At 37.2% G+C, this 14,860-nt stretch overlaps 1 protein-coding gene across 5 annotated transcripts in view; it reads right to left on the bottom strand.

Annotated features, from left to right (window-relative positions):
• DLG1 (discs large MAGUK scaffold protein 1) overlaps positions 1-14,860 on the bottom strand; it is a 164,665-nt gene that overhangs the window by 32,584 nt on the left and 117,221 nt on the right. For all 5 annotated transcript variants that reach the window (XM_062582390.1, XM_062582391.1, XM_062582392.1 and 2 more), the window contains 3 exons: positions 14,106-14,232; positions 12,198-12,354; positions 10,925-11,027 (listed from right to left, as the gene is read on the bottom strand). In XM_062582390.1, the coding sequence (XP_062438374.1) occupies positions 10,925-11,027; positions 12,198-12,354; positions 14,106-14,232 (387 nt within the window). The remainder of the gene's footprint in view (positions 1-10,924; positions 11,028-12,197; positions 12,355-14,105; positions 14,233-14,860) is intronic.

Raw genomic sequence — 14,860 nt, 5'->3', positions numbered from 1 at the left:
ACTGAATGCTGCCTACGACTAGGTTTTCTAACATCCTAAGCATGGTCAATTGTGTAGATTGTAGGTAAGACCTTTAGTAATTTTTAACCTATAAGTTCACTGAAAGGAATTCAAACGGCTGTATCACAAGCAATTCTTTACTTTTTGACTTAGTGATATTTTCCAACTAAAATATAAGTTTGCCCACAAATTCTTTATCTGTTCTAATTAAACAACAAATAACCTAAGTAGCAAACAAGGCAGAATTTTAATAGCTTCCCATTCCCACTGCAGTCTGCATTACAGGAAAAAAAGAGTTTCTACTGACTCTGCATCAGATATTCTCCTTAATTTCTCGCACGCACACACAGACATACGTTTTTGCACCTGTCTGTCTTAATTTCACTCTTCTTACTAATCACAAAAAAACAAAACAATACATGAACCTATCACTGAAGTCTGGTCATTTTGCTGTGCAGCTAGCCAGATGGTTTAGTTTTTACTTTGAGACTCAAAAGACTAGAATTCAATTCCCTGCAGTGACTTTTTCTCCCTGTGATATTGGCCACACTTCACTTTCCTTCTGGCCTTGCCAGACTCCTATGAGCAAAACCTTATCTATTCTATTCTATAAAAGCTCTTAAACAACACATATCACTGCAGTTCTGAATTTTCTGCAGTAGGTAGTAAATGACATCAGTCACATCAATGTCAGTAACATTCACCTTTCTTCATCCATTACCTCTCAGAAGGGTGTCAGAGAGGAGCTTACTCTTGTGAAAACCTCCAGACACCTTTGTTTTACATGGTACACTGCTCTGTTCACTGAAGAATTCACTGTCAAAACAATATATCTTTTATAGGGAGCAGGAGATAGTTGAGTATACAAAAGGTATTTTCAGATTGGCTACTGGGAAAGCTCTATCATGCAAATGTGAACTTAACTGTCGCAATAAGGAACTGTATTTCACCTCAGGAATGATTTTAAGTCTTTCACATCTCCTTCTTGTTTTAAAATGTAAGAAAAAAAATCTTAAGTGCTAAGTTCTAAGCACATTACAAGAATGGCAGCATGGATTTCTGTCATAAGAAATTTTTTGTGTGTGTGAAAGGAAAGTAAATATGGAAAAACATTAGATAATACAAGCAATCTCTTGTGCTACAGCCTGTTCAACATATTTTAAAATATCTGCAATTCTTTGCACCAACTGTCAGAAAAGATGGTAATTTTCTATTACAAAAGTCAGGTCTCATCTATTGGAAGAATCAGATATTTCCACTGATGTAGTGCTGTAAAACAGCATTTATAGGGGAAGCTATTGCTTACTACTGCTTAATTCTACTTCATCCTACGTATTGTCTTCAGGCTGCTGCTACTGCTGTTCTCCAGAGTAATTCAATTTCTCTCATCAGATGTGCAGCAAAATAAGTGCTGACAAGAGACAGGGACATCTATAGCATTAAGGAGAAGAATATTTTCTACAGAGAGACTTCTGGCATACCAGTAAAGCAAACAAAGAAACAAATGAGCTGTGACTTAAAAGGTTCTAATGTTCAAAAAGAAAGGGTCCCAAGAAATGCTGTATTTAGGAGAAGCCTAACAACTCTGTGCAGACGGACTGTGGTCGAATCCCTTTAAAATTTATCGATGCAGAACAAGCTTAGAATTTGAGATGTGCTCCTGTTAGACAAGTTTCTTAGAAAGAACAGGATGGACAGGTACCTCAAACAATTACAGAGTTTGGAGCCAAAATGTAGGCAGAATTTTCTTCTTTAAAGTCTTAGCAAGTTTGATACTAAATCCAGTGGTACTGAAACTAATGTTGGAAACAGAAAATTAGACAACAAGACTCTTCACAGCACCAGAAAACCAGAACCAGCATGGTAGTCAGAAGATCGGCACCCATCCCTGTTGACAAATGGACACATTGCCCAATAAGACATGGTTCAGCTTGGACATGATAAAGCAGAATGTGAGCTTTGCCACCTGTCTGGGAAAGGTCCTGTCTAACTCTGTGACTAGGAAGAGTTGGGTATCAGTTGTCTTCAGCATCCTCCATTAAGGAAAATATTAGTGATGTCATCTGATAGCTTATGAAATGTAGAAAAGCACTTGCAGGATAGCAGGCAGAAGAGTGGCCACAGCTGCTCTGCCTTATGTGCTCTACAGAAGGACAACACAGATAGCCAGCAGTTGGTAGCAAGACTAGAATCCTATATTTAAGATTTGTACTAGAAATGTGATCCATACAACTTTATTTCATCTTATAGAAATACTCAGAAGCTATTTGTACACCTATATATTTTTAATCAATCTCTTCAGCAATACCTTACTGCTTATTAAACAAAAAAACTGCAGAGAAATTGCAGAGAAGTAGCATCAAATTTATACTAATGAAAGACTTAATGTAATGGCTATACCAGGCATAAATGACTCGGTAAGAAATCCCTCAGCTAATATAACATAATAGCAGAAGTACTTGATAAAATGAAAAGGGCTAATCCTAGCTTAGCACCAGTGTCTCACACTACCCAAGAAATATTTATGGAAAGTTGTGACGACTGGGCAAAGCAGAGAGGGATATTTTCCCCTCAAGTACTCTCTCATCCTGCAGTACTTTAAATAGTTCTAGAATATCATCCAGAATATCCACTTTTCATTCACTTTACCATCACTAAATTCCCCCCAAACACTATAAAATTATTTTTTATTTATAGTTCAATTCTTTCTGGTGTGGTATGCGTAACATTAGGTATCCAGTGTATGACAAAGCTATTTTCCCCATAGGTAACAATGAACTGAACAATAAACTTCCAGATGATTGCATGTGACAAAAATAACACTTTGCACAAACGTATTTTACAACTTAAAAAGTTATGCCTATTCTTCCACTTTAACCAGCATTCCAGAAATTTGGACCTGGCATAGGGACAGTGAAAAAGAAAGTGGAGAATCTTCTTAAAAAAGGAATGAAGTACTTCGCTGAAAATGACTATGATTGATATCTGCAACAAATGTGACTGGAGTCACCATTGAGAAAAGAGAGAAAATTATTAAAAAATAAAAGTAAAAATGGCATTAAGCAAAAAGGAATAAACTGTTCAAGAAAACTCAAGCTTCAAATATTCTTTTAATTTCCACAGCCATTAAAACATTCTGAAGTATTAATTTAATATAAACAGTGGTGGCCAAAAGAAAAAAAAGAAAAAAAAACTCAAAGCTCTTCAGAAAAGAATTTGCAAAGAACTTGATTACATTTCTGAAATCTGATTGTATGAAATAGCAGTGAATGGGATGCAACTCAGGAGCTCTTTTAATAATCTGAATTGTAGGAAAGCTGCTAATGGTATTCACATAACAACACATGTAAAACTCTAGGGTTTAACAATACACATAAAACTCTCAATAAAATTAGACCATAAGAACAATGGTATCTCTTAATGACCCAAATTTTTCCAGTTTCCAACAAGTTTATTGGTGGGAGGGCACAGCTGTTGTAGCAGAGCTTGAGCAAGCAGAAGAATGTGCAGCAACACTTACCCAACTCCCTCAAGTGGAAACACCAAACCCAATCCTGATTTACACCTTTTCAACTGTTAGCAGTGTTGGCTTCTTATATTCAGGCTCAAGTTTAAACCCTAAAGTTACAGCTGATAACTAGATGGTGCAGAACTAGAAAAAATATGCTATTTCCTGTCTGCAGGTATGCCCAGCAGCAACAAAAAAAAAGGGGGGGGGGGGCAAAGGTAAGTGATAATTAGAGAATCTTCAAAGGTTTCTCTGCTCCATAGCCCCTGAAGTGATTTTGCCTAGAAAATGGCAACACTTCCAATATCAACTTCTACTTTAACAGAAATCAGACTCTCAGAGAAGGGAGTAGTGAGCAGTGAAACTGTCATAGACTGCCTACCTGGTGAGCAAAAAGAAGACAGTGCTAAAGAAAAACACGGTGAATAGTTTATACATACTGGGAAGGAAGAAAAGGGTTGTAATGACAATTCATTTTGTCTAGAACGCATATCCTAGCAAAGATGGTAAAAGAGTAGCAGACTACTACAAAGGATGGAAAATTTAACAGGCTGAGAGCACAGAAGGAAAAGCAAGTCACAGAAAGAGGGAGGTGTGTACAGGGAACAGATGGTAGCACAGCACTGAGAAGCAGAGATTATTACATATACTGAGGCTGCTAAGAACCAGAAACATTCACTTTGGTTAAAAAAAAAAAGTGCGCTCCTTGATTCCTCCTTCCCATCTGTCTGTGGAAAAACCTTCCTTCAGCAGGCCTCATTCAATCTATCAAAGCAGGACTGCTTTGCTAAGAATTTCGTCTACTCTTTTTTTCCTATTCTCAGGATACTCATAATTTTCTTCTGTCATGCTACCTACAAATTGAGAAATGGAGCCTTGCAGTAAGTTATGACCACAGTCATCATAATGATCTAGTATTGATCTTCCAGTTATTCTCAAGTCTAAGCTTATGAAAAAGGATCAGCTCATCTGGTATCTTGGACAGCAAGAAGCAGAGTGAGGTTGTACTTACAAGCTCTGGTTGTGTATCTCAATTACTTACACTGCTATTTGACAAACTCACAGGTACCACTCATGTTTTATATACTTTTTCTCAAAGTACTGCAGGAGTCTTTGTTGGTTTACAAGGATGTAGAATATACCACGCTTAGTACAATTACACAAAGAAAGAGGTTATCTATTAAAACGTATGGGCCAAACATAAAAAAATTTTGAGGAACAATTTGCTTCACGGCTGTTTCTTTATATTAACATGAACTAAGAGAGACCACAACACGTTCCACATGCTACTGGTGGCTTTCACACATCCTAAGGTGTAATGAGCTTTTACTTCCTCATCACTTCAAAGAGCAGGCCACAGAATTGCAAAACAGAAAAATGGCATTTGCATTTAGTTAAGAACTCCTTGCACAAAACTCACAAAATTCGCAAAGAGAATAGGTCTAGTCCCTGCTAAAGACTTCTTCCCCTCCCTCCCCACCCCAGCCCACGAACTGAAGTGAAGTTTTAAAGGATTAAAACATGTCCAAATCACCTTATAGTACTGTCTGGCAACACTATTTATAACAGAGCCCTTCTTCTAATCGTAACGAGATAGGTTTTTAAAGGTACTTTAATTGGCTAATCTGGATTACTTATGAGTAGAACTAGGTACAAAACAAGCAGGGCGAAAAAAATTGCAACACTAGAGATTGTATACCGCAAAACAGGGTAAACCATGACACTTCAGAGCTTTTCATTTGGAAAACTGAGGTGTGCTGATCTTCTCAATCATTTTTAGTTATGATTATCCATATTCTCAGCTAAAAGCAAATGAAGCTCATCCATCCGACAAAACAAAACTGAAATCTTAATTTTGTGAAGCCATTATTGGCTACTCTAGTTGGACTTTTACAAAAGGACAATTTAGAAGATAGTTCAGGAAAGATGATCAGAAAATAATCTTAGCTTGTGTGTATGAAAGTGGTACCAGTTTGTTTCTAGAGCTTAGGTTATTGCAACTATTTTAAATGTTACTAGAAATGTTACTAGAGTGAAATGCCACAAACAGAAAAAACGGTCCAATATTGGCCAATGAAAGGTAAGCTCTAACAAAGCATTGCTTTTTATTTGTTTTAAAGATGCAAGAATGAAAAATACAAAGTTGTTGTACCTGAATCTATTTTTCAGCAGATGTACACATTCCTTCAAAAGAAAAACACATGAAAATTTGGCTTACAGAGTATCAGGAGTTTTGATTAAATATTGTACTGTATTGAATACATTTTCCACAGAGACTAAGTTACATTTCCTTTAACAAACCTGAAAGAAAAATGTGTGCATAAGCTAGCTACATGAACAATACCATTTCAGAAGCAGCACTTCTCAAAAAATACCTTAAAATCTTCTCAAGGACTTGCTCCACCTTCTCCTAATTTCACACTGATCTGCCCAGTCACCTAAAAACATTGAGCTATTCTGATCACCTAACCATCTTTCTTCTCCTTCAGAAAAGTAGAAATACAGAGATGGATTTGATCAGTCGAATTACAAATGGAAGATGAATGTAGATTTAAATTCCAAACAACAGGCACCTGATAATGGCTGCAAGAGCTGGGCCTCTTCAGCCTGGGGAAGAGAAGACTGAGGGGGAATCTTATCAATGTGTACAAGTACCTGAAGGGAGGGTGTCAAGGGGACGGGGACAAACTCTTTCCAGTTGTCCCATGCGACAGGACAAGAGGCAATGGGCAGAAACTGAACCACAGGAAGTTCTGCCTCAATGTGAGGGGGAATTTCTTCCCTGTGAGAGTGACAGAGCCCTGGAACAGGTTGCCCAGAGAGGTTGTGGAGTCTCCTTCTCTGGAGATCTTCAAGGCCTGTCTAACAGGCTCTAGGTGACCCTGCTGAGTGGGGAGGTTGGACTAGATGATCTCCAGAGGTCCCTTCCAACCTTACTGATTTTATGATTCTACGATAACTCACATTAGGAAAGACTGCAGTGTTATTTACAATTATTCTTTTATTTTAATACATCAAGTGGATCCTTGGGAAAAGGAAAGTGCTGCTACCCTTTCCTGTCATACGAATTTTGTCTCTATTTTGGGAAAAGGGTCGGGTGATCTGTGAACAAATGCTGATGACAACACACACTGCCTGAGCTCTGGTCTCTTCCCTTCCAAGGTTGCCCAATTAATGAGCACATAATTATAGTCAATATAAAATAGATACTTAACTGCCCAGTTCTGACCTAGAATAACTAAGGAAAATATTTAACCTGCAAAATGACATTTTATTTAAATTCAACCACAGGCCCAGTGTATTTATTCAGATTTTTATTTCTAAATGGCTAAGTGCAACCAAACTATAACACAGTTATGCTTACCTATCGATACTTTGAGCCTTTTCAGAATAGCAAAACTTTGATCTTCCAAAAATTCTGAATTTTGAGGTAGCCTTACATTATCAGGTCATCTCCAAAACACAGAACAGGAGTATTTCAGATAACATTTAAATTTGAATGGACATAATAATGGGGGAAGAGGAAAGTGAGCTCTCTGGAACACCTCTGGACATTCCTATGCTTCCTCCTTGCTGCTTTTCCCCTCACTACATTCCCTTGAAGCACTGAGACTCCTCTGTTCCTGTGCTACTGCTATATACTATGATCATAATTCTCACCATCTTCCACTCCCACCAGATGCACGCTTAGAACTTCCTCTCGTTTTCCATACCTGTATCACAATTTTCCTTGTGATACCTACATCTCTGGAAAATCCAAAGAGACTATAAAAAGGGAAAAGGCAGTATGATTCTGTAGTGTCTCTGCAGAGCCAGGGAGCAACACGAAAATGAAATGGCTCAGAAACGTCTACAAATGGAAATGCCCAATCAAATGCTCCTACATACTGGAGCAGCATCACTTTCTTTGAAGTTGCTGCAAGTCATGGTGCATTATTTCCATTGGAACTCACTGTAAAGCAATGTTGTAAAGCAATTTTGTTCAGGAATGATATCCTGAAAAGAGATAGAAATGCCTATCCCAAGCAGGAGAAACAGTTTCAAAAAGAAAATGAGAATACTACCTTCTGTACAGAATTCCCATTTCCCAGTCTCCTAATCTTCTCCCAGCATGGACACCACTCTGCAGCACCAAGCCTTAGCAGATCCATCAAACTCAGTGGTCTCTGCTACTATAGAGCTTGTTGTTGCTTTTTTTTTTTTTTTTTTAAGAGATGTATATATTTATATATCATATTTTTATATATTTATATGTGAATACACACACATGTAGTACCACAAAGGTATGTGTGAGTACAACCCAGTCCATGACTCAACATTTTATAGCAATAGAGCATAGGTCTGTTGCAAGATAAAGTATAAAATGTACAAAGAAAAAGTAGTCAAATAGCTACAGAAAAGTGGTGTCTGATAGAAGAGGCTCTTCTGTAAACAGGAAAATGCTTTCACATTTCCTATTTGGCACTTAGCTATCCCAAAGAGTGCTGGTAAGTTGCTAAAATTTTACTTAGTATAATAGAAGAGAAAATTGATGTGGTAGGATGTTACAGCATAAATTAGTATTCCCCACCAAATCTATGAACATGCAAACTGTCATGTACAATTACAGGGAGTGATGTGAGCTGATCCCAAATGACTTCCAAATGCTCTTATCATACTGAATCTATTTACTCAGTTATAATGAGCACTGATGGATGTCTAGAATCTCCTTGATCTGTCCTAGCTGTCAGCATCTTTTACTAAAATCCTGCTGGAATCACAAGTGTAACACACATGTACAATACAAGCAGTTACAACTGATTCTCAAATAAACTGATATGCTTGTTTTTTGGGGGAAATATCTGAGAAACACTGAAGACTAACAATAATTTTATGAACTTTCATTTTAATAGTTTTTACCTTTTTTGAATGACATTATTAAAAATTAGATATATGTAGATCATTTCCCAACTTAACTGAATCAAGTGAGGGGAAAACCATCAGCAGCTGTAAGTTAGAAAATCTGAAGATCAAACATAAGCACTTTTGTCAAATACATTCAACATTAAGATTAGCAGGATCATATTTTCTATTTGGAAAGCCAAATCTCAACTAGACTGCTTCCCTCTGATAACAAATGGATACAAATCTTTAAGGAAGTATTCTTTCCTTACTGCTCCCTAAGCCATGAACAGTAAGTATCTGATCCAAGTTACTTTCCACATCAGATATGAGAGAGGCTGATAGCCAGAGTTCCATTCAACCACTCTTTCTGAGGAATAAGAAAAGACAAGCAGAGATGTCAAACTGAAAGTAAGACTAGACTAGACAAACTAGAACTCTGAGGTATGTTGTCCATGTGTCAAAACTCACACTCCTCCTCCAAATTGCAATGGTTCTCAATATAGGAAAAATACTCCTAGATATGCTTCTCAGTGACATCCTTTAAAAGGGCAGAATAAGCTAAAACATGTTTCTTAAACTCTCCATTTGGAGCAGAGATATAAGCAGTATGTTGGAGAGAAAGATGTGATGTGGTCATCACATCTTAAAGAAATTTTCCTTTTTGAATGATGTGTCACATGTCCACCTACAATACTTCAAGACACTTCAAGAAACAACCATCCTCTGAAACAGGCCTTAAAATATTTTATGAGAACCTTACTCTCAGTACAGCTCAATTGCATTCAGGCTCATTCCAAAATGTTTCAGTAAACACATAGGAATGAATACAGTTCCAGGTTTTAAGTCTAGAAATGACAGTTGCTGACAAATCTGTAAGAGCAGCAGCACACACTGGGCAAACCTCTGTAAAATGACTCAAAATACCCCCAAGTTAACCACCTCAAAATGTGTTTCAAGAAAACTTGTTACCTACTGGGACCAGCAGTAATGAAGGAAGTTGCTTCTCTAATGCAGAAAGATCACGTATCATCTGAAATGCTTAGTTCTGTGATTATAAAAAGGAGTTCTGACTTTTGAAGTATTAGGAGATCCACTTTTAAAAGCATGAGCCCCAGAAAAGAAAAACTGCTTCACTCAAATGAAGTTTGGACACACTGGGATGAGAATAATCATTTGTGTCCTAGGATATACTCTACAAGGAAAACATTCATTCTGCTGCTAGAATCACATCTCATCCTATCTCCCTCACAGAAGAAACAGTGACCAGGAATGCCGTTATTGCATAAATAACTGGCCAGATGCTCAAAAAGACAACTCATGGGCAAATATAAGCATATACTTTATTTCTTACTGAATAAGGAGAAAGAACAGAAAGGTGTGACAATTTGACACAGCTGTGAGAATCCTGAAGCACTTGCAAAGGATAGGCCAAACGTGTATCAGTATTTGCCAGTTTTGACACAAAGGCAAAGCAAATACTCCAGAATCAATGCTGACCTCACTATTCTTTCTAAAAGGAAGCCTCAGCATGAGCATTCTTGGAAACAACTGCGGCACTCAAAGATCTGCAGACTCAGAACATGAACAAGCCACACACCCTCTCAAGAAAGCTAACATGGGTTGGCTGCAGGGATTCACACCACCAGCAAGACACAAATAAATCTGCTGGCATCATTACTGACAGTTCCTGGGTTAGTGAAAATACAATGATGATGATGATGGGAAGGGGGGGGGAGGCTAGGGTGATACTGTAATAAACCATTATCACAGCTCATATTAATACATCAATAATGTATTGTTACATATATAGTAATGTATAATAACAATAATAATAAATGGCTCTAAAGACTCAAGGATCACATATCAGAGTACTGAATTGTTCAAGTCTTAAAACGCAACAGCACTTGAAACATGCTATGAAAATACAAGAGGTCAAATACATGTACTGTGATGAGGCAATATGATTTGGCTTCTGCAGAACCCACAAAGATCAGGATACTCAGTATTAACTGCAGTCTAATCTGGATCAGAAGAAATTATTGGGTAAATACCAGCTCAGTATGATACAGTGAAATGAAATCCTGACAGTTTCCTTAGGTCAGCTGAATCAACACAGAGAAGGAATTAATCTTTTATCCTCCCTCAAGCACTAAAGGAAAATAAAACCACTTAATATTAAAGGCTGAAGACAACAGTGAAATATAAGTAACAATGTGGTATTCCTATTAAGCACTGGATTTGCTAGGCAAATTTTCATTTTATGACGGTGTTGACTTTACTGAAAAAGTCAAAACTTGTGAACATGATCAAAGTAAGAAAAAAAAACAAGTTGTGGCACCGACTCTTTCAAATATGCCTGTCTGTTCACTTGTAATTATGCTAACATGCATCTGTTTGTCTATTGCATAGCTTGTTTCTTTTCTCCTCACAACGGGGCTTTGGTAGGAAGGAGGGGGAAGACACCGTGGCCTATCTTTCTCTGAGTTTCAAATCCTAAAAGTGAAACCTGAATGCATACAGCAACTACCTTACCTTCTGGACGGTACTGAGCAACAATAGTTACTGCTTGGCCTGCATTCTTCAAGGCTGCCGCTGCTTGTTCATGGGTTGCTGCTTTGAGGTCTACTCCATTTACCTATGAATAATACAAAAAACTCTTTCTCAAAACAATTGTATGTTTATCATTATGGAATATAGGGTCACATGATCAAAAATTAACTGGATGCAAACTAGTTCCCATGCTATAAAAGATTTTCCTGTTTCCAACATTACAACCCAGTTAACACAAGCAAGAATTACTGATTTTTATTGAAGTTCAAAGTCACAGAAACCCATATGTTAAGAAATATTGTAGCAGGCCTATCATATAACCTCATGAATTTGTGCTCGCTACACTTAATCATCTTCTTGCTTAAGACCTTCTTCACTCTTTAAGGACACACAGAGAAAATATTCTGTGGTCATCATCTCACCTTTCTTCAACAGACACTTAAGGACTTCCCCAGCCAAAGCTTAGCTACAGACCACTACATTCAAAAGCCAGGGATGAACCTCATCTTCCATGAAACTGTCTGGCATTGTTTTCAATGCATGAGATATAAAAATGGCAGAAATAAACTGTCTGAAGCAGAAATTTGTGTCACACTGCAGCAATTGCATTTTTCACAGTTGTTACAACCCTGCTCAAATACAGATAAACTTCAGTAACAGTATTTTAACAGCAGCAGAGCTAAATTTTTTTCCACCCTCTTAAATAACCACCAATTCACATTTTAAATGCCTAAGAAATTATTCTTCATAAACAAAGTCATTTTAAGAAAAAACATATAAAATCTTTATGACCTTCAGTATTAGCAAATTGAACAGGCTCTCAGTCATGTCCGAGATGGGTCTTACTATGCCTATCAGAAAGTTCCACAGATACTCCAGAAAGCAAAGCATCAGCTTTCAGACACTACTGCCAAATGTCTTCATCTTGTTAAAAGGCTTGTTTCCAAAGGCTGCAGTCTTTCAATCTGGACATATATATGCTGGTTACCAGACTAAGAGAAGTTAACAGCCGATAACCTTAAGTCTGAACAAAGATCACTGAGGTAGGAAAGTGCTACCTTTCATCAGGTTACAGATGAGAAACCGAGGCAAACAAAAACTTCAATGATATTTTGAAATACATAGATTATCCTTTCATTGTTTCAAATTTAGCATAGCTAATGACATTCTTCTGCATACGATCCATATTAATGCATATTCAGGAAGAAGAAGATTTAAATAAATCAATGAATACTAAAGCAGCAAGAAATCCTACTGAAATTATTCGATCTCCTTTTCTAAGCTCTCCACTCAGGTCAGCAGGCCCTCCTGCAAGGATGAAAGAGATGAAAATTCCCTCTCCATCTTCTCCTCCAACAATGTTGAAACCAAGACCTGTTGATCCTCGATGCAAAACAACTTTTCTAGGCTCCCTAAAGGAAAGAAAAAAAGGGTCTTGGTCACTAGTCATAAATAAAAATAGAATAAACAATTTAAGAGCCTTAATATAGCCTGGTCTTACTCTTCCAGGCCCTGCTCATTGCTTTTCTCCCCACTAAAATGTGTAGTCTATGAGTAAAGGAAAGAGCAGTAACACCAGTTATGGCACAACAGAGAAAGTATGGTATTGTGACCGCTGCACACTTGTGGAAAATCCGAGACCTACATTTTTTCCCATAACATCATAAAAAGTTTGATCTAAATGTCTTTGTATCACAATTTCTTCCCATTAGAAAAGTCCATTTCTAGTGAAGAAAAACAAAACAAAACAAACCACCAAAAAAATTTTAACCTGCCAATGGAAAAAAAGCACGGATGTTTTCAGAAACCAATGAACAATTTCTAATATTAAAGTCCAGCAACTGTGTACTGCATTTAAAAAGCACTAGAGAGCACTAAAGAACAATTAACAAACATTCTTAAGTATCTGGAAATGTTAATTATTAATTTTTAGGATAAACTAAGGTGAAATTTAGGGAAAAAACCCAAAACCCAGAACTTCAGCTTGCTCTTTAAAATCACTCTAGTTTTGCCTTATCTTGTCAACCAGCTCAGCATCAAATTCCCAAATTTCACTTTCATCAACCATCGGATTCATCTTTTCAAAGTATGGTTTTATTATGAATACATGGCTTAGTGAAAATATAGGTATACTGCTCTGGCTTACATTAACACATTAAAAAATTTCTCAGAGAATATAAATATATGATATTTCAAACTTTTTTGGAAGAAGGGCAAGTAATTTCAGGAAAAAAACCCTGAAGCTTCTCTAGGTAGTCTGAGATTTCAGAAGAAATCTAAAAGGCTTTTCTTACAGTAATATTAAAAGAAAGATATAAACTCATATAAACTCAGTAATGCTATCGGCAGAACAGAGTCACCTTGGCTAACATGTCTGCCTAACTCCAAGTGTAAAATAACTACGAAGGACATATCCAAGGTTTTCTCATCTTCCAATACACTAAAAATAATTCTCCAATTTATTATGCCATGTACGTTCCAAGCCTGGGCAGACCCTGCCTCAGAAACTGAGCAATGTTTTCCGTATCAGATGACAATATGACACAGAATTTAGTAACAACATTCTGAAAATGCAGCTTTACATCTCTAAACTTACAGGAGGGTAATAAAATTAGAAAAGCTTCACTTTTATCAGTGATGGTGAACAAAAGATTAATACAATCTCCCATGGAATCAGTGAAGGAATGGTCTGTTCATAAAAAAGGATTAAGAGCTTCCTAGCCTTTCTGGATTTACTAAGTCATCAAAACAAATCCTTTCCTTTAACAAAAAAGATCTCTTGCTTTAAAACGAGCAGTAATCACTGATCCATGAAAAATTCTAAACCCAAATGCCTCACTTCTGGCCTGAACTACAAACTGCTTAAGCTATGCCCTCCTGAACTCAGCTAGGAGCAATCGGGAATGATCCCACAATCAGCACTGTTGATAAATTGATAAACAGCACTGAAACCACCTCAGTCAGCTCATGAAGCACTTTGGCAGGGTGCTCTGATTTTACTCCTATTCTTGGACTCATGTGTGTTAAAACAGTCTTTCTCCTTATAACCATATTTATAAGTGTTAGATTTATATTTATTTCTTCTTTAGCGTTTTGCCTACAAACACATATTGTGAGCTTTCCTGGTTAACTAATGTAACAGGTAGTTCTGCTTGTTCATTACCTGGTAATCTCATCGTCTCCAAGCATTCCCTTGGGAACTGGTGAATAGCGTCCTGGCGATGCTGGGGGCAGGGACTGTCCCAGGTAAGCAGGTGGAGTGATATGGTTGTCCACTGGCTGAGAATATGCTTCAAAGAAGGGAGAGGAAAAATAAGCAGTAAGACAATTAATGAAAAAGATCTTGAACTTAAAATCGTATCAGATGGAGCTATCTGCTCTACAGATGGAACATAAAAATTTAAATGACAGAATAAAAACACCATACTTCTAAGATACTGTATCACATTACACATTCACCAGTCTCCTCACACTTTGAATCAGGAAGCAAGTTTTGAAGTTTGACTGTCTTGTACAGAACTTCTCTTTTTGAAATAACAGACATCTATGCATAAGGACAGTAACTGGAAAGTTGATCTGCTTTTAAATAATCTTTAACTTAACTGAATTTAAGAATTTTGTTTTCTTGAAAGTGCTACGTTACAGCAACAGTTAAAAAAAAAAAGAGTGACATTCCAGAGTTACACTTCTTCCAAACTGACAAGATGCCTACCTCTTTCTTTGCAGTGTTTTGGTGCAGAGCACCCTAGCATTTCTACAGTACCTCCAGGTCATTCTGACTATGAGGCCTGAAGAGGGAGGGATGTAACACATCTCAGACACTGAGCAAAGCAATCCTTCCTTAGGGAGAAGTACAGGTGCTAGGAGTTGCATTCAGCCAACAACACACATCAAAAAACAAAGAAGAAATTATTTCAT

Source organism: Rhea pennata, chromosome 9 (assembly GCF_028389875.1).
Source record: "Rhea pennata isolate bPtePen1 chromosome 9, bPtePen1.pri, whole genome shotgun sequence".
Classification (NCBI taxonomy): domain Eukaryota; kingdom Metazoa; phylum Chordata; class Aves; order Rheiformes; family Rheidae; genus Rhea; species Rhea pennata.
Note: the sequence above shows the minus strand (reverse complement) of the source record. Positions and strands in the feature narration are given on the sequence as shown.